The sequence below is a fragment of the Rhinatrema bivittatum genome, chromosome 1, assembly GCF_901001135.1.
Source record: "Rhinatrema bivittatum chromosome 1, aRhiBiv1.1, whole genome shotgun sequence".
Taxonomy (NCBI): domain Eukaryota; kingdom Metazoa; phylum Chordata; class Amphibia; order Gymnophiona; family Rhinatrematidae; genus Rhinatrema; species Rhinatrema bivittatum.
In genome coordinates this window covers 306,109,718-306,135,505 of record NC_042615.1, presented here as the reverse complement: position 1 = coordinate 306,135,505, position 25,788 = coordinate 306,109,718, and the positions used below count along the sequence as shown (strand labels likewise).

General features: G+C 47.9%; 1 protein-coding gene across 3 annotated transcripts in view; it reads right to left on the bottom strand.

Annotated features, from left to right (window-relative positions):
- The window catches only part of SLC39A8 (solute carrier family 39 member 8), a 159,903-nt gene that overhangs the window by 100,182 nt on the left and 33,933 nt on the right, over window positions 1-25,788 (bottom strand). Inside the window, exons 1-2 of one of the 3 annotated variants that reach the window (XM_029597055.1) lie at window positions 6,944-6,998; window positions 483-651 (exon numbers count right to left, since the gene is read on the bottom strand). In XM_029597055.1, the coding sequence (XP_029452915.1) occupies window positions 483-651; window positions 6,944-6,982 (208 nt within the window). In that variant the 5' untranslated portion in view covers window positions 6,983-6,998. Of the gene's footprint in view, window positions 1-482; window positions 652-5,074; window positions 5,175-6,943; window positions 6,999-25,788 lie in introns of those variants that run through there. The other 2 variants (XM_029597056.1, XM_029597054.1) reach the window with 2 other exon arrangements.

Here is a 25,788-nt window from a genome sequence, read left to right as displayed (position 1 = left end):
GCATGACAACTGCCACATGCAATTGAATTTTCTGAAGTGTCACAAATGATTAAAGAATGGCTCTTGGAAAAATAACGTTTATATACAAACTAAAGAATAAATATATATTTATTCACCCATATACCAACATTTCAATTCCAAAGTGCAGAGTAAAACACTGGTATTTTGTATGTAAATATGTATTTATTCCTTAAATAGTCTGCATATAAAAGATTCTTCTACCAGCTCTTCTGTTTTTTACTTGTTGCATATATTAAGTGGTTGGGATCACCACTTTAGAATAGCTTTTCTTGTATGGATTTTGATTTTCTGCCTTTGCAGTGTCAGAGACAGGAAAAAAAATTAAGCTTTCCTGCTTCACTGTGAATTGCACGATAATGGCCACCAAGGTTTTTCCAAATCTTAGCTCAGTAAGAATAGGACAAAACCAGCCCTTGACAGATGGGCAATGGCCCTTGAATAAAACGCCTCCTTTACCATACCTTGTGAAGAACTTGGCCTCGGTTTCTCCTCTTTAGCTGATTTAGGATCACATGGGTGGAAAAACACTTGCTGTAGAACAGCAGGGCAGATTGTCCCGAAATTAGATTCTGTTATCTGGCTCCCATTCTGCAGCCCGTAAAGGTTGAAGATTTGTTCACTGGACAAGCACTGAAACAGAATGAATGAAGGGGAGGTCATCGCTAGACACTGCATTACTAGGAGTAACAGTAGTGAGAAATCTGACTGTAAGCAGAAGCACCAGAAAATATGAAATACTATATATGGATAGCCTACAAACCCTGAGAAGTCTGTATGTCGCAGTATAATCTGATTTGATGAACGATGTTACACAAAAAAGTTGAATTCCCCACCATTTGCAGCAAAATGAAATCTGAAGGTAGAGCTCTCTAGGCTCCTTCTCTAGGGAAAAGAGGTGGCTACACTTTATAAATCCGAAAACTTCCAGCAGGAGGAAGTTCCGGGGTGGTATTCATTTGGTGAGTGATAGGGGTCCATTCCCTACGTGCTGGGCCTTGCTGTAAATTCTGAAGAAGTGCCTCCATGAGTCACTAGGAGGAAATGTGGTCCAGAAAGCTAGCAAGGCCGGTGGCTTCTCCAGGCTTCTGGAAGGGGTAGGGCACTTTGCCTTCCTTTTCCTTTCGGGAGAGGGAGTTGCTCTCTCTACCGGTTTGGAGTGGGTTCCAGGAGGGATCCAGCTTGCAGTGGTTCAAGAGGGCTTTCTATCCCAGTCAATGGGTGTGGGAGTCATCCAGAATCCTGCCGTACCAGCCGGGTATTTCCGCTTGCTTAAGTGGGCTAAGAGGACTTCATAAGTTTCCAAAAGGGTTTAGGGAGTTAGAAACCCATTTGGAGCAAGAGAAGGTCCCACTTTCCTCCAATTGCTACTCAAAGGAGCGGAAGAATCTGTATGTCTGTGCCATAGATAGTTGACACCACGTTGACTGTGTTTTCTTCTATTTTGTACTACTGAAACTTTTTGGATTTTGTCTTTGGAACTAAACCCACTGTGTGGGCGTCTTTTATTCAGAGACTGTGTGGTAATCCCCTATGATTTTTACAGCTTTAGCTGTTCCTGTTGGCAAATCCTGATCTGGATTAACTGCTAGTTTTCCCCTAATCTGCAGTATCTGAAGATGGCTTCTTACCTGTTTCAGGGCATGCTCGGAGAGAGGGGGTTCTATGAAGACTTATTTATATAACACTAATAATCTAAATACTGGAACAAAAGTACTTATTTACAATATACGTCCTATTCCAGTGTTCCTCACTGTAGGGCCCAGCAGCCAGTGGAGGTTCCCATTGACCATAAGTATGGATGCCTGATGGTCTTCCCCTCCCCCACCTTTTTCAGAGGTTTGCTGACGATGCCACCTCTGCAACAACCGGTCCGTTTCCTTGTGGCTCTAAATGGCTCTCAGCAAGTTTCAGCCACGTGGTATCTGAACTCCCGTGCTATTCTCGCAAGCCTCTGAGTACAGCACAGGACTTCGGGCACTGCACTGATCAAACCCACTCACTGAGAGCAGTGAGGTGCCAGAAGAAAACAGAATAGCTGGTCCAGAAGCGGCAACAGCAGCAAGCCTCCAGAGAAAGTGAGGTAGGGATTAACAAACTGAGGAGAGCTGGCTGGGAGGGAACGGAAGCGAGGACAGGCTGCTGGAGGCTGACTCGTGAGAGAGGCGGGTGGCACCGAGACTGGCTGGGGATGGTGTTGGAGAAGAATGTATTTTGGGAGAAGACAGTGTGAGCAGTGTAGGGGAGAGGTGCTGGGGACAGAGAGAGAGACGTATGAGCTAGGGGGGGGAGGAAAAGAGAATAGGTGGGTGGGAGATGGCTTGAGTGTGGGAAACAGATTGATTTAATTACATAAGTCACTCTTAGTGCACCTGAGGAGCCAGGCTGGCAGCATCACTGAAGGGAGACACACACCCCCATGCCAGACACATCATTGGAGGGTCTCCACCAGCACCACCACTACCACCACCTTGCTCAGTGTACTGGCTGCTTTGTCTGGTGGCAGTCTTCTTGGCTTTCATGGTGAAGTATTTTTGCCACAGTGGCCCCCATTTGAAAAAATAGTGGAGAAATACAGAAATGTGATGGCAGAAAAAGACCATACGGCCTCTCTGGTCTGCCCATCCACACCAACTAATTCAGCTTTACAATTCCTACTACTCTCTCAGAGATCCCCTATGTTTATCCCATGCTTTCGTGACTTGAGATAATGTTTTTGTCTCCACTACCTCCACAGGAAGGCTGTTCCATACAGTCTCTACCCTCTCTATAAAGACATATTTTTTTAGATTATTCCTAGCCCCTTTAACCCTCATTCTAGAGCTTCCTTTCCATTGAAAGAAGCTCGCCTCCTGTGTACGGAAACCTTGGAGGTATTTAAATGTCTCTATCATATCTCCCTTATCTCACCTTTCTTCTAGGATGTACATGTTTAGATATTTAAGTCTGTCTCCAAATGCTTTAGATTGAAGACCACTGTCCATTTTTAGCACCCTCTGGACAGACTCTGACTGGTTTATATCCTTTTGAAGGTACGGTCTCCAGAACTGTACACAGTATTCCAAGTGAGGTCTCACCAGGGACCTTTAAGAAACAATATCACCTCTATGTTTCTGCTGATCATCTTTCTGGCTTTTGTGGTTGCCTTAACCAATGTTTGGCCATTTTAAGATTATCAGATACAATGACCTCCAGATCCCACGCTTCTTTCACGCTTAGAAGAATTTCATCCCTATACTGTACCTCCCCCTGGATTTTTGCATCCTTAATGCATAATTTTGCCAGACCCTAGACCTTTGCTAGCTCCCACCTCATGGTTTCTACACCTTACTGGTTGTTTATCCTGTTGCAGATTTTAGTATTATCGGCAAAATACAAACCTTTCCCAAAAATATTTCTGCAAAATCACTTACAAACATGTTGAAATGAACTGGTCCAAGGACTGATCCCTAAGGTACACTGTTAGTAATGCTCCCCTCCTCAGAGTGAACTCTATTTACAACCTCCTTTTGTCACCTCCAGGGCCGGTGCAAGGATATTAGGTGGCCCACCCCATTCCCAGCCCTCCACTCATTACAAATAAAAATTACGCATTTATAAAAACAGATTTTACATGAAAAAAGACATTCTAACTACAGTCTTCTGAGGTAAAAATTTACAACTTATATATAATATTTGCATGCACTGCTTTGGTGCCAACAAGAAAACCTTGCAAAAAAAAAAAAGACATCTGATCCATATGGTATTAGGTCTGTTGCAAAGCACATTGGGTGTGGGCTTGGCCTTCAGAAGGCTACGAATAAACTACATCACAATATAGTAAACCTCCTATACAAAAAACAGCAGTAACTCGCCAAACAGGGACAACCTTATCTATGAAAAGGAAATACTGTGATTATAATGCCAGGCCTTAAAACACCAATACATCTCCTAATTAGGAAAACAGAACAAGTCGGGCTGCTGTAGATCCCCCACAGAAACTACATGACAGCCTCTCCTCAATCACACATCAGAACACTGACGGACTGACACCAAATACAGAATAAAGAGACAATAAAGCATTGTTTTCCAACCAGTGTGCCATGGCATAGTGGCATCCCACTAAGCAGGTGTGCCACGGAAAAGTCACCAGATCCAGACAGCAGCTTGGCTGTACTCGCAGTACCTCACAGCGACAAAAGACGCCAGCAGTGAGTCTTAAACAATTAGGAGTTTCTTTCTGACAGAATGTGTAACCATGTATGCCTCTTTTACCTAGCTACAGCATGAGCCGTGGAGTGTAGGAATTCATGGGCAGCATGCAGGGCACTGATTTTATCTTTGAATTTTTGGACTAAATTGTTGAGATTTTACAAACCAAGAGTCTGATTTACTAAGGCTTTTTCCCATTCTGTGTCTGTGGGGGACAACCTTAGTAAGTCAAGCCCCAAGTTTGTAGCATAAATGAGTCCTTACTGGTAACTGCAGCCTGGAAATGTTTGAACTGTCCACGAATTATGATTTAGGATGGAAAATGTCAGAGCACTGACTGGGAACCTGTTACTACCATGTCTTTTTTTTCTATTATCATCCCAAAATAAAAGGACGGGCAGAACATTTCTTAGCACATTTTTTTCATTAATGCTTATCGGTGGGGTAAAGCCTTCTATGAAAATGGTCAAGCTTTTCTTGCATTTTTGTATAGTTTTCAAGAGATAAATTTTGAGGGAGTAAGGACAACATTGCCTCTCAGATGTGCTCTCAGAATTGCAGAAAACTATGAATCTTGAGAGTGTTAGTTAAATGAGCTTGCAATCAATACCTTAGGCTTTTACTAAGTGTTATCTAACACAGAACCCTTGTTGACTAAGGGTTTTACTTAGTTACTCCATAATAGATTTTCTGTACTGCACTGTAAGAAGACAGCAAAGAGAAGAGGCAGACTTCAGTGGTGATTCCTTAGCACTACTCTGATTATTTTTGTTTTGCTACAGGCAGGGAAGGAGGTACCAGCAGAGAAAGCCCCCAGATTTTTTTCTTTTGCTGCAGTAAGGAAGGAGGCATCCAGCTGGCTTACCTGCAGCTCGGGCTTCATGCCTCCTCAGTGCAGCGTCCGGCAGTGCAGCGTCCGGCAGTGCAGCGTCCGGCAGTCAGCAAGGATGGAAACAGTGCACTGAAGCAGCAGAAAAAAAAAAATGTAGTCCGTGCAGCCTCCCTCCGATATCTTGGGATTGCAATGAGAGGGGGAAACTTCAAGCCTGCAGGTGTGTCTTCCGCGCTCTGCCTCCTTCCTGCCCTACTCCTGCTTTTCCAAGTGCGCACGCAGCAGATAGCATGTGCTTCTCTGCTGCACGCCTGCGCCTGCCCACTCAAGGCCCATGACATCAGATGCCGGCTCGTGGACAGGGAAGGTGTGTGTGTGAATCTGCTTCTCATCTCAGGCAGCACACAGAAGACAGTGAGGCAGAGGCTGGCCCCATCTTCCTGCTGCCCCTGGGATCATGGCGCCCTAGGTGATTGCCTAATTTGCCCAGTGCTTCCACCGGCCCTGGTCACCTCCCGCTCAACCAGTTTCTAACCCAGTTAAGAGACTTTAGGGCCCATATCAAGGGTGCTCAATTTATTTGTAAGTTGCCGATGCAGAACTGTGTTAAAAGCCTTTACTGAAATCCAGGTACACTACATCTAGCACTCTCCCCTGACGCTTGATTCTCTTTGCTGATGGAAAGGGGGACAGCTGAAAGGAAACCAGCAAAAAAAGGAGGCAACATTGGAATAGCTCTAACCCCGGTCTTTACTGAGGTCCCCTTATCTATGCAGGCAGATGCACCGGGATTGTGGGGGAAGGGAGAGCTTCCTATGCTTCAGGGATTTAAGTTTGGGTTTGGGGGAGAGAGAGAAATATTCCTGTGAGCAGGTTTAGGTTGGGGGGGGGGGAGGAAACCTGTGAGCATGCTTGGGATTCTCAAATGTATGCATGCAATTTTATCACTGCCCACCTAAATAGCAACCTATGTGGGCACTTAGCAGTTTCTTCTTGTCAAAGGGGCACAGTATGCATAGTTTCCCTTTTGAAAACTGGCTGCAGTATACGTGGGCTAATAAGTCAGTACCTCTATACACTGCAAACATGGTGGGCAATTCTAAATTCCCCCCCCCCCCCCCCCCCCCCGAGTGCCTTCTGCATCAAATTTCACAAAGTCTGAATACAAGGTGGGGAGCCTTATTCTTACCTATCATTTCTATCATTTTTAGAGTGCTGCTCGATGTAAGCAACATTATACAGATACTTTTAGAGACATATCTGTGACCACCCCTTGAGCAGATGTTCTAGCTCAGGGATGACCAACTCCAGGAAGTGATGAAGCTGTGCAGAATTTTGCAAAATTTACAGAATGTGTGCGAGGAATTTTTTATTTTTCGGGAGCAGAATTTTCAATTTTTTGGAGCTGAATTTCCCCCAAGAGTAAGCAGCCCTACCCTGTGGCTCAACCTCCCTCTACCCATGCAGGCTTATTTACGAAATAGAAAGCGCTACAGCGGCAAAGGAAGTGATGCAGCAGTGTGGGAACAATCAGGGCTGCTCTGTTACTGGTCCTGCCATGCTGCCTGTTACTTACTTCAAGGGCCCCCCCCCCCTTGCTCTGGTGTCCTTGCAGCTTTGTTGGTTTTATTTAGCTCCCTTTCTTCAAATGTCTGAGTGTGTGGAGGGGGAGGGGGAGGCCATCTCTCTCAAAGCCGGGTGGGGACACATCATGGTGGGGGGAGGGGAAAAGATACAAGACCCTCCTGCAGTGCTCTGGCACCAGTATTGAAGGAAGGATCCTACTGTCTCTGCCTCTGCCTCTCTCTCTCTCACACTCTCACATTCTCTCCTGTCAAAGCACAACCCACCAGACAAAGCAGAAAGAAGTGGTAAACAAGCGGCTTGCTCCATGCCACCAACCTGATGAAGGAGAGAGAAACCAAGAATAAGCAGGGTCATCTGCTTCTGGAGGCTCTCACCAGGATAACTGCCTGCTGGGCCACAGGGTTCTTTAAACAATCGGCCATTATGAGCACGCACCAGCTCACTGAAAGCAAATGACAGTAATCCACACTCCTTATGATGTTCAAACTGTCTTGGTTTATTCACATATAACACACAAACACCATTGTACATGGAAGCAGAAGGGGTAGTTAATGTTGACTCTTCAATATATATAAACTTCTGAAACTGACAACACTTTGCACATAGTAAGATAGTAAATGACAGAAGATAAAGGCCAAAAAAGGTCCATTCGGTCTGTCCAGCAATGATTAGGGTTACAACTGTCACTCCATACGGATTGCCCCCGTGTAGAAATGTTGCACAAAAAGTTACCACGGATTATCTTGGTTCTTCATTTCTTTCCTCTAGCCGCTAGGGAAACTATGAGGTACGTATTCAAAAGCCATTTAGACAGATAACGGGAAAGTTATCCATCTAAATGACTTAGCAGCAATTTTAAAATGCTTACCAGGCTAAATTCTAGCCAGATAACAAATTTTCCAGCTAGAATTTAGCCGGGTAAGTCGGGCATTCCTGGGGTGGGAGGAGCTGAGTTAGCCGGTTAAGTTAACTAGCTATCTCTCATATTTGTAGTTAGCCTGTTAACTTAGCTGGCTAACTCTAGACATGCCATAGGTCTAAAGTTAGCTGGATACCACATATCTGGCTACTGTAACTTATCCGAGTATATTCAGCGGCGCAGCTGCACCACTGAATATCCTGGTTAAGTTAGCTAGATATGGGTATCTGGCTAATTTAACTAGCTGCTTAGCGACTGAATATTTACCCCTATGTGTTTATCCCACTCGCTTTTGAATTCTGAAACCGTTCTTGTCCTCACCACCTCTTCCAGGAGGGCATTCCAGGCCTATCTATCTACTTAGCACTTCTATAGCGTTACTCAGCATACACAGGCATAGTATTTAACCTCCAGGCAGCTGAATTCTCTAGCTCGATTAGGAGTTCTCTAATGCCAATTAAAACACTGAAACGCAGAGGAGCTGGGTTAAACAAGGCCATCTGTTTTCTACTCTTAGCCTCCTATCCCTCACCTCTCCCAAGAAAAAGAGAAAAGCCAGCCCAATTCAGCTTTCTACTTCCACCTGCCTGCCCAAGCAGAGAGGAGATGAAGCTGAGTGATCTTTCTCTAACCCCTACATAACATTACACCCAGGACCATTGCTGGATGTACCAGAGTCCCAGGGAGAGCGGTTTCCCCTCTGATGATACAGCCAGCTTGCAGCCCAAAGCAAATGCATGGGACATAGTTGTTGTGTCCATCAGTGCCTGACGCCCTCTCTCCGCCCTCCTTACCTCTCTGGCGCCTCCCTCTCCGGCCATGGGAAGATTGGCTGCCGCGGCGTTCTTCTGCCACAAGTCCTCAGGCGTTCCCGGACCGGCTCGACGCTGCTATCCGCCATGTTCCTGGAGGCCTAGGGGCGCGTGCGTGGCGCGGCCCGACTGAAGTACCGGCAATGGTGCAAATCTCGGGGGTGTCCCCCGAAGATGACGTCACCTGCGACGGATATTTAAGGTCTCAGTATTTGCTAACACATCGGGTTAGCAAGGATTGACATCGGATTGACAACGGACTTGCTTTGTCTTTCTTAGCAACTCTGCCTCCTCGGAGTTACCAGAGGTACCCGCTCCTCGGGGGCCTCGCTCTCTCCTTTGTTTTTCAGGTGACAGTCGGGAACCGGTACTCGCTCCTCGAGGGCCCTTGTTCCCAAACTTGCTTCATATACTCTTCTGCCTGGAAGCATTCACTACAAACTATATCAGCTACATCAGTGAGTTATCATCGTTCTCTCTGAGCTTTCCCTGGAACCAGGTACTCGCTCCTCGAGGGCCTATACATTCCAGCACCTGGGCTTTATTGGGACATTGTGTGAGTGTTACCATCAAGGCTCTGTTCCTGAACTCTGCATACCCTGCCTACTCACTATATCTCAGTTTCTCTACAGCTCAGCCTCCAGGGATCGCTGTTCCAGTATTTGAGGGACTACAGCCCAGCTGGGCTTTCCAGTTCACTACTGCCATCTCTGGTGGTTCAATATGCTGTTTAATAAAAGAACTAGTGTGTGTCTGTCTCCAAACTCTGAGCCTGACCGGTGGTCCTTCTCGGGATCTTCCCCCGGGGGCATGGTCATCTGCCACCGGCCCAAGAATCCACCCACAACTATCCCAAACAATAACAGATTGCTAACTCCAGCAACTCAGTTCTGAACAATAGTTGTGCCCCATCCCTAGCCTCACAAACACATAGTAAGACCATCTCTTTCCGTAAACCTTGTTCCTCTGAGGACCTTATTCTAGCATTTGACATAGTAGCCAAGAACCTTGACCTTACCAATCCTGATGCTGCCCTATCCTCCTGGAACAAAATCACCACCACTGCAGCCAAGGAACTCTGCCCCATAGTCCATAAAGAAATACCCCTCTTGCGAACGGACACAAAATCATGGTATACTACTGAACTAAAACAGATAAAACAGGACCTTAGATCTAAAGAACACACTTGGCATAGACAACCCTCCCCTACACACACAGCAGCTTACAAATATACACTGCACACTTACCGTTAAGCCACTCTACAAGCCAAGCGAGATTTCTACTCATCTAAAATTCATGATTATCAATTCAACTCTAATGCCCTATTCTCATATGTAGCTGAGCTCACAAACACCCCCCCCCCCCCCTACCACCACCACCACCACCACCTCTCAGGAAGAAAAAGCCAATGATAAATGTGAAGAACTAGCAAAGTATTTCCAGAATAAAATTGCCAACATCCTCCTTCGCTTCCCCACCAAGCCTTCACCTACCACTCTGCTCCCTAATAACAACAGCAGCAGCAATATTGGGTCCCTCGACCTCACAACTACGCTGGAGATTGAAACCATCTTGAAAAGGATGAAACCAGCCATCCATATCTCAGACACAATCCCCACTAAAACTCTCCTCTCTATCCCAACTGCCATTGTAAAATCCATAGCTGACATAGTTAATTGCTCCCTTACATCTGGTAAAGTCCCAGGCTCCCTCAAACTTTCTGTCGTCAAGCCCCTCCTTAAAAAACCCACCCTCGACCCCACTGACCCAGCAAATTACCGGCCCATCTCCAACCTGCCTTTCATCTCCAAAATCCTTGAAAAGATAGTTAACACCCAACTTACCGACTTCCTCGAAGACCATGGTATCCTACACCCAGCACAATTTGGTTTCCGTAAAGGTCGCAATACAGAGAATCTTTTACTAGCAATTATAGACACCATCCTCAAGGGCATGGACCAAGGTAAATCATACCTACTTGCCCTCTTAGATATCTCGGCAGCTTTCAATACTGTCAACCATCAAATCCTCATCTCCCGTCTGGCAGAGATAGGTCTCTCCGACACAGCACTATCATGGTTTTCCTCCTATCTCACCCATAGAGAATACTTAGTAAAAATTGATGTTTGAATCCTCTCACATTCCCCTCACACATGGTGTCCCCCAAGGATCTTCCCTATCCTCCACCCTTTTCAATATTTATCTTTTGCCTCTCTGCCACCTACTCTCTGACCTAGGCCTGAAATTCTTCCTGTACGTGAATGATGTGCAAATTCTTATCCCCATTCAAAAAACCCTCAAGGAATCACTGCAATTCTGGGAATCTTGCCTTGTTTCTATCAATTCCCTATTATCCAACCTCCACCTTGCTCTAAACCAGGGGTCGGGAACCCATGGCTCGCGAGCCAGATATGGCTCTTTTGAGGGCTGCATCTGGCTCGCAGACAGTCGCCACACTTCGCGGTTCCCCGCTGACCCAGCTGCTCCCCGGTCCTCCGCCGCCCGGGCTTAAAATGCTGTCAGCCCGGGCGGAACGCAGCAGGACAGCTGGAGTCAGCGGCACCGGCGTGCTCTCTTCTCCTCCCCCCCCCCCCCCCTCATGGCCCGGAAGAGGAAGTGGAGAGCATCGGGTGCCTGCGCGGGAAGAAGAGACCACACTAGGTCTCTTCTTCCCGCGCAGGCACCCGATGCTCTCCACTTCCTCTTCCGGGCCGCGGGGGGGGAGGAGAAGAGAGCACGCCGGTGCCGCTGACTGGAGTCATCCGGGTGCCTGCGCGGGAGTCATCGGGTGTCAGCCGGGTGCCTGCGCTGGAGTCATCGGGTGCCTGCGCGGGAGTTATCGGGTGCCAGCCGGGTGCCTGCGCTGGAGTCATCGGGTGCCTGCGCGGGAGTTATCGGGTGTCAGCCGGGTGCCTGCGCTGGAGTCATCGGGTGCCTGCGCGGGAGTTATCGGGTGCCAGCCGGGTGCCTGCGCTGGAGTCATCGGGTGCCTGCGCGGGAGTTATCGGGTGTCAGCCGGGTGCCTGCGCTGGAGTCATCGGGTGCCTGCGCGGGAAGGCCACGCTAGTGTCCGACGGGAAGAAGACTGCAGCGCGGCTCGGAGGAAAATGAAGAGTTTCAACCGCGGCCGATGGGACTCCGCCTTCGCGAGGGCTGAAAATGAAGGAGGTTAGCGTTGGGAGGAGGCTGCTGCTGCCGCGAGTTCCCGGGGTGGGGGTGGGGGAGAGAGAAAGTGAATGAGCGAGCAAGCATGTGTGTTTGAGATCCTGTGTGTGTGAGTGAGAGATTGCATGTATGTGAATGATTGAGAGCCTGTACATGTGAAAGAGAGTATGTCTGTGATTGAGAGCCTGCCTGTGAGAGAGAGAGCATGAATGTACGTTTACCATTGGGAACCTGTATGTGTAAGTTTGTGATTGAAAACCTGTTTGTGTGAAAGAGTATGTGTGTATGATTGAGATCCTTTGTGTGTGAGAGAAATCATGTGTATGTATGATTAAGAGCCTGTGTGTATAAGTAAGAGAGAGAGCATGTATGTCTGTGTGTGATTGAGAGCTGGTTTAGGAGATGGAGCATGTGAGTATGTGATTGAGAGCCTGTGTTTAAATGAGAGAGAGAGACCATGTGTGTCTGAGTGTGATTGAGAGCTGATTTAGGTGAGGGAGCATGTGAGTATGTGATTGAGAGCCTGTGTGTAAATGAGAGAAAGAGAGGACATGTTTGTAAGCATGTGAATGAGAGTCTGTGTGTGAGAGAAAAAGACAGCATGTATTTATGTGATTGAAAGCCTGTGTGTGTGTGTAAGCGTGAAAAGATAGACAGCATGTGTGTAAATGTGTAATTAAGAGCCTATATAAGTGAGAGAGAAAAAACGTGTATATGTGAGTACTGAGAGCATGTGTGTATAGGTGTGTCATTGAGAGCCAGTGTGAGAGAGAGCGCTGGTATGTGACTGAGAGAGGAGAAAGTTCCAAGCAAACCACCCCACCTCCTGCTAATTCAGAACAATCTCAGGACACCTGGATATCAAACGATCCCAGGTATGCAGAGCAAAAAAATTTTTGTATCCTTATTATTTTTCATTACTGGATCTTTGTGTCTGCTATTTTGAAATATTTTGTTGGTATCTGGAAATGTTTTATATGAGTTTTTAATTATTGGATATTCCACTCATCAGCTGTTTCGAAATATGTTCTTTTTGTTAGTACAGTTTTACTGCTGATGATTTTATATTTCTTGATTTGTTTTATAAGGATGGGTGATGTTTCTTTTTTCGTTTGTTACACTGCATACAGAGACTCTGGCTTGTTGCAGTTTCCAATTCAGTTTTTTCTGCATGCTTCTTGTTATGTGTTTTGGTCTCTTTATTCTATGTTAGGTGAGGGACAGCACGTGATTCAGGTGAGGTTTTCTGCTGGCGTGTAGTTTCTGTGTAGGACTCTATAGCAGCCTGACTTGGTCCGTTTTCCTAATAGGAGATGTATTGGTGTCTTAAGGCCTGGTGTAATATTTTCAGAGACTTATTGTACTTTAAAAGTGTGATCTTACATAAAATGCACACATTTACTTGTATTTAGTTTTAAACATATTGTATGGCTCTCATGGAATTACATTTTAAAATATGTGGCGTTTATGGCTCTCTCAGCCAAAAAGGTTCCTGACCCCTACTCTAAACGCATCTAAAACAGAAATCATCATCATCTCTAAGCAACCAGACCTCACAACACACTCCACCTCTCTTAATACTGCCTTAGCCCATACCCCCCTGCTTTCTGTAAGAGACCTAGGCATCTCCCTAGAACAACAGCTCAATTTCAAACCCCACATTAAGTCCCTTCTAAAGGGGGGCTTCTACAAACTCCATATCCTCAAAAAACTTAAGCCCCTCCTCCACGCCCAGGACTTCCGCTTAGTACTGCAGACTACCATTCTATCTAAACTAGACTACTGCAACTCCCTTCTTCTAGGCCTCCCATCCTCTACCATTAAACCCCTACAAATCCTGCGGAACGCTATGGCGAGAATCATAACCAATACCCGTAAAAGGGACCACATCACCCCTATACTCAAGGATCTGCACTGGCTACCCATCCCCTTTCGTATTCAATACAAAACACTTACTATCCTACACAACACACTTTACAAGAACAACCTCCCCTGGCTCGAGGATATGCCACGCTTCCGTTCCTCCAACCGCCCCACCAGAACTTCCCTCGCAGGCACCCTTTACACCCCATCCCTCAAAACTGCACACCTTACCCTTACCAGAGAAAGAGCCTTCTCCATTGCCGGCTCTTCCCTCTGGAACTCCCTTCCCTCTGATCTCCGTCTTGAACCTTCCTTACATAATTTCAAAAAAGGTATCAAGACATGGCTTTTCAAGCAGGCCTACCCAGATGCTAACCAAACCTAGCCAGTGCCCCCCCCCCCCTGCCTTTCAGAACTTGCCCTGCATTTTGTATATACCTGTACCGCTAATCCAGTTATATTTTGTACTCCTCCCTTGATGTGATGTTTGAAAGTTATCATGATTTCTCTCCCTCTCTGTTAATTTCTTCCTGTTATCTTTTCCCTTCCTTTACTCGCTCACCTCCTCTTCCCTTTCTTGCCTGCTCCCCTCGCCCCTTTCCTTGTTCAATGTAATTTTCCATTCTTTTTGTTAATTGTAAACCGGCGTGATGTGTTCCACGAATGCTGGTATATTAAAAGTTCATAAATAAATAAATAAAAATAAAAATAGTTTGATGCTGGCAACACCTGCAGCGAGTGACTGATCTGATGCAAGTAGCAGTATGGGCCCTCCATCCCCCTGGGAGACACCCATCTTGCCCACCCCTTATGAATGACCTGGCTATGCCTGCATAGAAAGAGAACTGGAACCACCTGCCCCACCACTGCCCAAGGAAAGACATGCTGCGGAGGGGGCCAGAGAAATTTTCTACATTTATATTCAGCATGCTATATTCCTTTTAGTGGGTAAGATAATGAGAAACTGAAACAAATCACAGTGAACCTGGAAGATGTAATAGGACAAATTGACAAACTAAAGAGTAGCAAATCACCTGGACCAGATGGTATACACCTAGAGATCTGAAAGAAATAAAAAATGAAATTGCAGATCTATTACTAGGAATTTATAACCTATCATTAAATCATCTGTTGCACCTGAAAATTAGAGGGTGGCCAATGCAATACCAATCTTCAAAAAGGGCTCCAGGGGTAATCCAGAAAACTATAGACCAGTGAGCCTGATGTCAGTGCCAGGAAAAATAATAGAAACTATTTAAATGAGTAAATTATTAAACATATAGATATACATGCTTTAATGAGATACAGCCAACATGGATTAACCCAAGGGAAGTCTTGCCTCACAAATCTGCTACATTTTTCTTAAACGGCTAATAAACATATGGATAATGGAGAATATAATGTATCTGGATTTTCAGAAAGCATTTGACAAAGTCCATCATGAGATACTCCTGAGAAAATTAAAAAGTCATGGGAAGAGCCAAAAAAAAATGATTCCTTACCTGCTAATTTTCGTTCCTGTAGTACCATGGATCATTCCAGACGGTGGGTTATGTTCCCTGTCCAGCAGATGGAGTTAGAACCAAAAATTCCCAGGGGAGGACCTATATAGCCACGCCTCCCTTGCCTCAATCCTCAGTAACTGGACTAGCAAAGCCAAGACGAGAAGAGACAGAACCAGAGGGATCAATTAATCTCAAAAATATAGAGAAAAAAACAGCTGTAAGTGACAGCAAGTAACTTGTACTCAAAAAACTGTAACTGAGAACTTGCAAACAGCACTGTGTTCAAAGACACAGCTCGCAATAACTAGAGATACAGAGTGAAAATATTGTGAAGACAGGAAAGCAGGGATGGCCCACAAAGAACCCCCAAAAGCAGGGAGGGGTCTGGAATGATCCATGGTACTACAGGAATGAAAATTAGCAGGTAAGGAATAATTTTCTTTTCCCTGTACGTACCAGGATCATTCCAGACGGTGGGATGTACCAAAGCTTCCCCATCATGGGTGGGTCGCGGACAGCCCTGCCCGTATGACCCTGTCTCTAAGCTGACCGTGAGACGGCGCGCGAACGTCTAGACAATAATGTCTTGCGAAAGTGTGGAGAGACTTCCATGTGGCCACCCTACAAATTTCTTGAGAAGAAACTGCAGAACTTTCCGCCCACGACGTAGCTTGAACGCGTAGAGAATGCGCCTTAACAGCTAAAGGTGGAGACTTACCCACTCCGATGTATGTGGCTATAATCGCTCCTTTCAGCCAGCGAGCAATTGATTGTTTGGATGCCATGCAACCCTTCCTGGGTCCCGACCAAAGGACAAACAAATGATTGGAGAGTCGAAATTCATTAGTGACCTCCAAATAATGTATCAAAGAACGTCGGACATCCAACCGATGAAGGTCAGAAGAATCAGAGGATACATATGATGGAAGCTCTATCGATTGGTTGAGATGGAAAGTCGAGACCACCTTCGGCAGAAAAGATGGAACTGTCCGCAGGGATACTCCCCCTGGTGTGAAACGAAGGTATGGCTCCCGACATGATAGAGCTTGTAGTTCAGAGATCCGACGTGCTGAGCTGATCGCCACCAGGAAAATGGTCTTAAGGGTGACATCCTTGAGTGTGGCCGAACTCAGAGGCTCAAAAGGCGGTGCACATAGAGCCCGGAGTACCAAATTGAGATTCCATGAAGGACAAGGCGGTCTAATGGGAGGTTTCAAGTGTTTTACCCCCTTTAGAAAACGTAGAATATCTGGATGTGAGGCCAGGAGCTCCCTGTCATTACTCCGTAGGAAAGCTCCCAAAGCCGCTACCTGAACACGAAGAGAATTATAGGCCAGGCCCAAATCCAGACCCGCCTGTAGGAAGGAAAGCACATGCGCTACTGAGGCCTGCGTTGGCAGAATCGTCTTTGACTCACACCATTCCTCAAAAACCTTCCATACTCTGACATAGGTAACGGACGTGGAAGTCTTCCTAGCTTTCAGGAGCGTCGAGATGACAGACTCTGGATATCCGCGCCTTCTTAATTGGCGCCTCTCAAAAGCCAGGCCGCAAGACAAAAGCGATCTGCCTTCTGAAAAATATTGGCCCTTGGCGAAGGAGACGTGATAGGTGACTGAGTCGAAGCGGGCCTTCCACTGCCAGATTGAGAAGATCTGCAAACCATGGACATCGAGGCCACTCTGGCGCAACTAGGATCACCGGACCTTGATACGTCTCTATCCGTCAGATGACCTTGCCCACTAGAGGCCACGGAGGAAAGACATACAGAAGACACTGTCGAGGCCAGGGAGGAACTAGTGCGTCGACACCTTCCGCGCCATGCTCTCGCCTGCGGCTGAAGAAACGGGCGGCCTTTGCATTTGTCGCGGTTGCCATTAGATCCACATGGGGTATCCCCCAATGCTGTATTATCCTCCGCATTGCGTCTTCTGAGAGTTCCCACTCTCCTGGATTCAGGTGTTGCCAGCTGAGAAAATCTGCCTGCACGTCCACGCCCGCTATGTGCGAAGCCGCTAGACGCTGCAAGTGTAGCTCCACCCACACCATCAAGTCGTCGGTCTCCAAGGAGACTAGATGGCTTCTGGTGTCCCCTTGGCGATTGATATACGCCACGGTGGTCGCATTGTCCGAGAGAATCCGAACCACTCGACTGCGTACCAGTGGGTAGAACCCCTGCAGTGCTAGAAGGACTGTCCTGGTCTCCAGCCGATTGATGGGTCAAGTGGACTGATCTACCGTCCATCGGCCTTGGAGAGACCTGTCTTGACAAACCGCCCCCAGCCGGTGAGGCTGGCATCCGTGGTGACGACCACCCAATTCGGGTTCTGCAGAGACACTCCCTGAGCTAATCGTTGAGGGTCCAGCCACCACTGTAGACTGCTCAAGACAACACTCGGAATGGGCAGCACTACCTGAAAATCTCTCGACACCGGGTTCCATCGCGAAAGTAGGGACCTCTGGAGAGGTCGGAGATGAGCGAAGGCCCACGGTACCAAATCGATGGTTGAAGCCATGGTTCCCAGTACCTGAAGATAGTCCCATGCCATGGGAGTGAGAGCCATAAAACCGGTTACTTGAGCGCGTAGAGCCCGAGCTCTGTCCAGGTGCAGAAACACCTTGGCCTGGTTGGTGTCGAAGTATGCTCCCAGAAAATCCAGCGATTGGAACGGTATCAGTTTGCTCTTTGAGAAATGACGATCCATCCCAGAGATTGAAGAAGCTGTACCACTCTGTCGACAGCACGGTAGCCCTGCGCCCTCGACTTCGCTCGAATGAGCCAGTCGTCTAGATAGGGATGTACTAGGATACCCTCCCTGCGGAGCGCCGCCGCTACCACCCCCATGATCTTGGTGAAGACTCGCGGAGCCGTCGCCAGGCCAAAGGGGAGAGCACGAAACTGAAAATGTTGTCCCAAAATCTTGAAGCGTAAGAAGCGCTGATGATGGTGATGGATCGGGATGTGAAGGTATGCTTCTGTAAGGTCCAACGAGGACAAGAATTCTCCCGGATGCACAGCTGCTAACACTGACCGGAGCGTTTCCATACGAAAACGAGGAACTCTGAGACACTTGTTGACCAACTTGAGATCCAGGATAGGTCGAAACGTGCCCTCCTTTTTGGGAACAACAAAGTAGACCGAATAATGTCCTCTTCCCAGTTCAGAGGCCGCTACCGGGACTATCGCCCCCAGCTGTAGCAGACGATCGAGAGTCTGTCGAACTGCTAATTGTTTGAGGTGGGAACCGCAAGGAGAAAACAGAAAACGGTCTCGGGGTTCGTGTACAAAATCTAATATGTAGCCTTGACTTAAGATGTCCAGCACCCATTGATCCGACGTAATTTGGACCCACTCTTTGTAGAAGAGAGTAAGGCGACCCCCCACGTGGGGGATCCCCTCGTGGGACCCTCTGGCATCATTGTGAAGCTTTTGAGGAGACACCTGCCCCTTGAGTATCCTTACCATGGCGGCGTCCACGAAAGGACCGGTTCCAGGTGTGTGATCGTGTAGAAGGCGCTCGAGGTGTTTGCTGTCTGGCAGGACACGACCTCCGTTGATTCCGGTACCTGTTCCTGGAGGAATAAAAAGATCTAAAAGAACGTGGACGATCTTCTGGTAGCTTGTGCACCGCATTCTCATTAAGAGATTTGATGATCTGATCCAAATCTTCCCCAAACAGGCATCTGCCCTTGAAAGGAAGAGAACTCAGGCGCGTCTTGGACGAAGCATCTGCCGCCCAGTTGCGAAGCCACAAAAGACGGCGAGCGGACACCGCCGCCACCATGGATCGAGCGAGAACCCTTAACAGATCATAAAAAGCATCAACTCCATAGGCAACCACCGCTTCAAGTCTATCAGCCTGAATAGTCTCTGCCTGTGGCAAAGATTGGGATGTGAGAAGCCGCTGTACCCAACGCAGAGCTGCTCGCTGTGCTAGGGAACTGCAGATAGCAGCCCTCATCCCCAACGCTGAGACCTCGAAGATACGCTTGAGGTACACCTGGAGCTTGCGATCCTGGACATCCTTCAACGCCGTCCCGCCCGTGACCGGGATGGTGGTATGCTTCGTGACCGCGGATATCGCCAGTATCCCACTCCCTTGAAATCAATTGCAAGATATTGTGATGCGTGGGAAAAGCTTTCGCTAGGGGTCGCAAGCCCCCTAGCAGAGGGTCCCCTTTCTTAATCTTCGGATCCTGAGCCACAGGATCCGGAGGAGGGTCGATGTCCATTTCCTGCAGGATGTGGGGGATGAGATCATCCAACTCCGCTGCTTGAAAAATGCGGAGGACCCTCGGGTCGTCACCCTCTAACCTGGGCCGCCAGCGAGGGATCATCCGCATCTGGGACCTGCCATGAATCCCCCCCGACGGTTGCTGCAGCGGTGTAGGGACCACGGGAGGGGGCCGAGCGGACCCCGCACCCCCTGTGGGCAAAGAAGCCTTCCCTAAGGGAGGGTCCGCCGTCGAAAGCTGGGTCAAGCAATTCAGTTTGGGAGGAGGGGGACCCCGATTTCCCTGCTCTGTAAAAATGCCTTGTGCATTAAAACGACGAATTCTGGCGAAAAAGCAGGAAGTGCTGATGAAGGGCCCCCCCGAGGTGTCGTCCCCTTGCCTGCCCTGGTCCGTTGCGCTCAGAAACCCCATACTGTGAGAGGAAACCTGGAGCGGAGCGTCGACGTCCTCCTCAGAGAGAGCTGCCTCCGAGTCAGCTAATAAAATGGCCGCCGTTCCCGCGCTGAGGGGAAACGGGGCATGCCGCTTCCTGCCGGCGCGGTCCGACTCTCCTCCAAGCTGCCCACCAGGTAAGCTATACTCCCCCTCAGGAAAAGCCGAAGAAAATCCCTCCGAGGGCTGCTGAACCCCTTGCCGAGCTCCGGAGCCGTTAGGCGATCTCTGCATCGCGGCGGGAGGGAGGGGGAGGGGTGGCTGCGGCGCGCGGCAACAACTGAAGCGGCGAAGCAATAGAGCTATCCGGCCTCCGGACCCCTCACCTTCCCCAAGAGACCGTCGGGGAAAGCGCCGTCCCGACGGTAAGCAGCTCCGGGGAATGGGTCGTCGCAGAGCTGCAGGGCGGGTACTCCAATCACTCCCCGAAGGGGAGGAGGGGAAAAGTACAAACTCCGGGGCTAGGGGGGAGCGGTCGGCACTACCAACTTCACCCCTCTCAAATTCCTGTTCCTCCCAACGACTGTAAATAAAATAAAAACAACACTTACCACACTGTAGCCGGGCAAGGAAGAGGAAAAACAAAGAGAAAAATAAAGTGACAGGCAAGAAACACAGCCTGTCAGCAAGTTCCTGACTGGAAAACAGTGTCTCTCTTTGAACGGAGTGGTCCTGTCAGAACGCTACAGAACCTATCCCTTAGAAGAAAACCTTTATCTAATATTATTTAATTGATCCCTCAAAGAGAAAATAAAACTAGAAAAGTGCTGGGGACCACCGTGTCCCCTGCTCAATCTGCTGGAGTTAGAACTATACTGAGGATTGAGGCAAGGGAGGCGTGGCTATATAGGTCCTCCCCTGGGAATTTTTGGTTCTAACTCCATCTGCTGGACAGGGAACATAACCCACCGTCTGGAATGATCCTGGTACGTACAGGGAATGTCCTATTGTAGATTGTGACCTGGTTAAAACATAGAAAAGAAAGAGTAGGACTAAATGGTCAGTTTTCTCAATGGAGGAAGGTAAATAATGGCGTACCCCAAGGATATCTACTGAAACCACTGCTTTTTAATATATTTATATACCGTATATGGTCTGGAAAAGGGAACGATGATTAAGGTGATCAAATTTGCATATAAGACAAAATTATTCCAGGTTGTTAAATCATAAGCAGATTGTGATAAACTGCAGGAAGACTGGGAGACTGGGCATCCAAATGGTTGACAATTTTTCTTAATTATTTCTTTATAAAATTTCTGAGATAACATTTCAAGAAAATCCTTGATTCAAGAAATCTATATCACTTAAAACAAGCAAAAACTAATTAAAAAGTAGTACACTGCCATTTCAATTCCAACCTCATTATCAGGAGACAGAACAAAAAAATAAGGCTTTAAATAAAAACAAAACCAGTATTTAACTTATATAGGCACATCCTAGATTCACTGGACAGTAGTAACAACAGCAGGAGCAGTTCTGTAGGACATTGTCTAGCTAAATAGGGTCATAGAAGAGTTAGCTATTTCCCTGCAGTTTAATAAGACACTTGCAAAGAAATTTCAACAGAAAAGTAGTACACAAAGCTAATACTCTGGGTTTTTAAATCAAGAATAATCTCCTATGTGCTTGCATCTCTTTAAACACATCTGGGAATATAGCAGTCTTATGTCCCAGGAAAGTAGACTCTATAAAACAAAAAAATAATTTTAAAGTCCATTGTTTATCACACTCACAAGCAAATATCAAAGAGTAGCTGTATCCTGGACAATCGAATTAGATTCTTCAAGAAATTTGGGCCTGGATTTATCAAAATTCACTAAATATCGCATGTGATAGGAAAAGGGGTGTGTTTTATGGTAATAGGCAGTTTTATTGCAATTTGCACTAATACCTATGTGAAGTGTTAAGTTACTGCAAGTTGTGATAACCTTTTTGCACTATTTCCTACATACAACCACTGGGGGGACCATGTTTAGTAGGTCTAAGCTCCTGGAGAGCCAGTGAGCCTAGCTATCAGGGCCCTTCTACAACCACAGAGGAAGAAAGAGAGAGAGAAAGAGAGAGACTAGCCATAATGCCCTCATCCTAGGTAGGTATTTATATCTCTATAGGAGGCCCACCTACTAACTCGAGGTGAGATTTAGGTATTAGTGTAGGGGTTAGGGGCCACTTTGACATTCAAATGAGATGTACGAACAGAACAGTGCTCTCTTGTGAAGATTTGATGACTTTCGGAGTGAGGAAACTCACCCAAAGATGAGATTTGTGCAATGTTCTCTCAACCTAGGTTGATGGACTCTCTACCTGGGTAACATCAAGCTAGGCTGAGAGAACATTGCACAAATCTCACCCGAAGGTCATCAAATCTCTCTCTCTCTCTCTCTCTCTCTCTCTCGGCCCTGACAACTAGGCTGGCTCCAGGAGCAAAAACAGGGTCCATCAAGCCCAGCATCCTGTTTCCAACAGTGGCCAATCCAGGCCATAAGAACCTGGCAAGTACCCAAAAACTAAGTCTATTCCATGTTACTATTGCTAATGGCAGTGGCTATTCTCTAAATGAACTTAATAGCAGGTAATGGACTTCTCCTCCAAGAACTTATCCAATCCTTTTTTAAACACAGCTATACTAACTGCACTAATGACATCCTCTGGCAACAAATTCCAGAGTTTAATTGTGCGTTGAGTAAAAAAGAACTTTCTCCGATTAGTTTTAAATGTGCCCCATGCTAACTTCATGGAGTGCCCCCTAGTCTTTCTATTATCCAAAAGAGTAAATAACCGATTCACATCTACCCTTTCTAGACCTCTCATAATTTTAAACATCTCTATCATATCCCAGGTAAGGATGTACCAGGATTCCTTCTTTTCTCAGTGTTGCCGCCACTACCACCATGATCTTGGTGAAGATTCTGGGGGGGGCGGTAGCTAGGCCGATGGGTAGCGCCCGGAACTGGTAATGCTGGCCCAGTATTGCAAAGCGCAGGAAGCGCTGATGATCCCGATGGACCGGGATGTGGAGATACACTTCGGATAGATTCAGAGAGGTCAGGAATTCTCCCAGGTGTACTGCCCTTATGACCAAGCGTAGGGTCTCCGTACAAAAGTGTGGTACCCTCAGGTAACGGTTGACTGTCTTGAGGTCCAGGATGGGTCAGAACGTTCCTTCCTTCTTGGGGACGATAAAATAGATGGAATAGAGGCCAGTATTTTGTTGGGGCATGAGCACCGGGGTTATCGCCTTTAGGCTGAGTAATCTTGCTAATGTTGTTTCCACTGCCGTCTTCTTGGAGTGGGAGTGGCATGGTGATCTCATAAATTTGTCTCGAGAGATGCTGTGGAATTCCAGAATTCCAGAGATTATCCTTCTCGAATGATGGTTATGACCCACTTGTCCGATGTTATCTCGACCCATCTTTGGTAGAAAAGGGTAAGTCTGCCCCCTATGTCTTCTTCCTGTGGATGGGACTGCTGTTTCTCATTGTGGGTTATGGCCAGGACCTGTCCCTGAGCCTGCTCCCCCTCTTGGTGTGCTTGTTCCAAAAGGACTGAGACCTTCCTGAGGGGTGAGGTGCTTGGTAGTGTGTGTTCTTGTAAGGTCTAAAGTGCTGTGATCCTCTGCCCTTGTTTCTTCGGGGGGAGGAGCACTGACTTCTCTTGTTCCTATCTTCCGGTAGTCGAGATACTGGAGATTCGCCCCATTTGTTGGCTAACTTTTCCAATTCGCTTCCGAACAAAAAAGATCCTTTAAAAGGCATTCTCATGAGGTTCGCTTTGGAGGTTGCGTCAGCTGACCAGTTCCAGAGCCATAGTTGTCTTCTGGCTGCCACTGCCGAGGCGACGCCCCTGGCTGAGATGTGCACTATGTCTGATGTGGCATCCATGAGGAAGGAAACCACAGGCTCTATTATTTCACCGGGCATGGTTGCATCTCTGGAGAGGAGCAAACAGGACCGTGCCACCACGGCACAGCAGGAAGCAATCTGCAGGGTCATTGCTGCTACATCAAAGGACTGTTTGAGGATGGATTCCAGACGTCTGTACTGGGCATCCTTCAGTGCCGCTCCTCCCTCGATGGGGATGGTCGTACGCTTAGAAATTGCACAGACCACAGTGTTCACTTTTGGGAAACGTAAGAGTTCCTTGGCCATGGGTTTCAGGGGGTATAGGGCTTCTAGGGCGCGCCCCCCTTTGAAGCTGGCCTCTGGGGCATTCCATTTCAGGTCAATCAGTTGCCGGATGGCTTCCAACATAGGAAAATAGCGTGACGCCTGACGGAGGGACACCAGAATGGGGTTCATCTTTGGTTCCACTGTGGAGTCTGCACCTGGAATGCCCAGCGTCTTCAGAGTCTGGGACACGAATGCTGGTAATTCGTCTTTGTGGAAGAAACGCAGCATGGTCCGGTATGGCTCCATCCCTGGGGGGTTTCTCCTTCCTCCAGGGAGTCGGTCTCAGCATCCGAGGTGTCCATATCTCCAAGGTTCTTGGTTAGGAGAGGCATTTCTTGATGAGCCCTGGTGGTGCCGGGAAGGTCTTGTGCTTCCAGCAGGGGATGAGGCTGGGACATGGCGGGGGCTGGTTGAACCTGGATAAAGATTTGCAGCCCTTTGAAGAATTCCACCCAGGAGAAGGTCCCTGGGTCCATGTTAATCCCCGGTGGGGTTGTAGAGAAGGACCTAGAGGTGCCTGCCTGTGGGGGCGCCAAGTTCGAGATACATAGATCCGGGGTACAATCATCAGTGGATCTGGATCCATGTACTGGATATAGGGGGCCTTGCTTTGGTTCCCTCTGGGCCTCTTCACACTGCTGGCTTAGGCAGGAGTCCACTTCAAGTTGTGCAGCTCTCAGGTGGCAGGCTGGGCAGAGGGCTTGTCCCTTGACCCTTTTGGCCGGCGGTGCCATGGTTTGTGCGCGTAGCTGGCTTAAAACTTGGTTGCGTGTGTAGGTGTGCACACGGATATGCTTGGTTGTGCGTTCTGAGTGTGCAGAGGTTGTTCGCGTGGGATGCGCAAGTTGTGCGTGCGGGCTATGAAATTTGTGCACCTGACTTCAATGTGCGCGCCGCTGTGCACACGGTACAGTTGTGTGCACCTGGCCCAGTAATGTGCGTCGCTGTGCGCCCGGCACAGTTGTGCGCGCCGCTGTGTGCACGGCTCGGATGTGCGGACAATGCAGCGGCTAAGGGGGGAAGATGGCGCCGACGACCCCGCTGGCAAGATGGCGCCCCCCCCCCCCGGAGGGTCTCCACATGGGTGGACCCTCGCACAGGATCAGGGACTAGCTCAAGGTCGAGCTGCTCAACCCGATTTTTCTTAATGCTCGTCGGAAGAGCGAACTGTGTGGCTATTCGAACTTCGGAGACAGAAACTTAAGAGAAGGTTTCTACCTTACCTGATCTCGGCATTTCCCGGTCGCGTGCCGGGCGGTCTCCGCTGCGGGGGGAGAGGGAACTACCTTCACTGCCGCGCTTGATTCTGCACCCACTGCCTTTCAGCCACACTGGGGGCTAAGTCCACGCCGGGAGCCGGCTGTAAGACCAAGGCTTACCTCTGAGGGATCTCGGAAATCACCTCAGGAATTCTCGACTGAGGGAGGGACCGTTAGGTATCACCACAGGAGAGTGGGGCTCGTCTTCTTAAGGTAAATTTTCTTCTTGTTGTAATTTGTAATTGCTAACACTATTCTATGTGGGATAGTGTCCACAACTGCTTAGGAGACGGAGAAATACTGAAGAGCTAAGCTACCTGCATGGCTATATGCAGAGTGACATCAGCTTTGAAATCTGACTCCGTCTCCCATCTGCTATCAGGAGAGCACGATACCCATTGGTCCTGAGTCCATCTGGCTACACGCTAGGAAAGCAGGGCTTTCTTACCCTGAATTTAGAATTTCAAATTTCTCTTTCCAAAAAGCTTGAAGCAATCCCCATAGGGAGATGCATGTCCACCATCTGCTGGAGACAGAGAATACTGGCAGGCTGAGGATACTGCATAGTTATAGATACTGTGATGTCAGCTTGCTCCGTCTCCATCTGCTGGCAGGGGAGCATAAACCCACTGGTCCTAAGTCCATCTGTCTACATTCTAGGAAAGCTTAGTTAGCCAGAAAAGTTTATTCAGCTAACTAGCCAAGCCACACAACAGCTGAATATGGACCTCTTAAACTCCTTAGTTCAGCTTAAAACGGGTGCCAAATTTAGGAACCCAATTTAGGAACCTAAATGTATG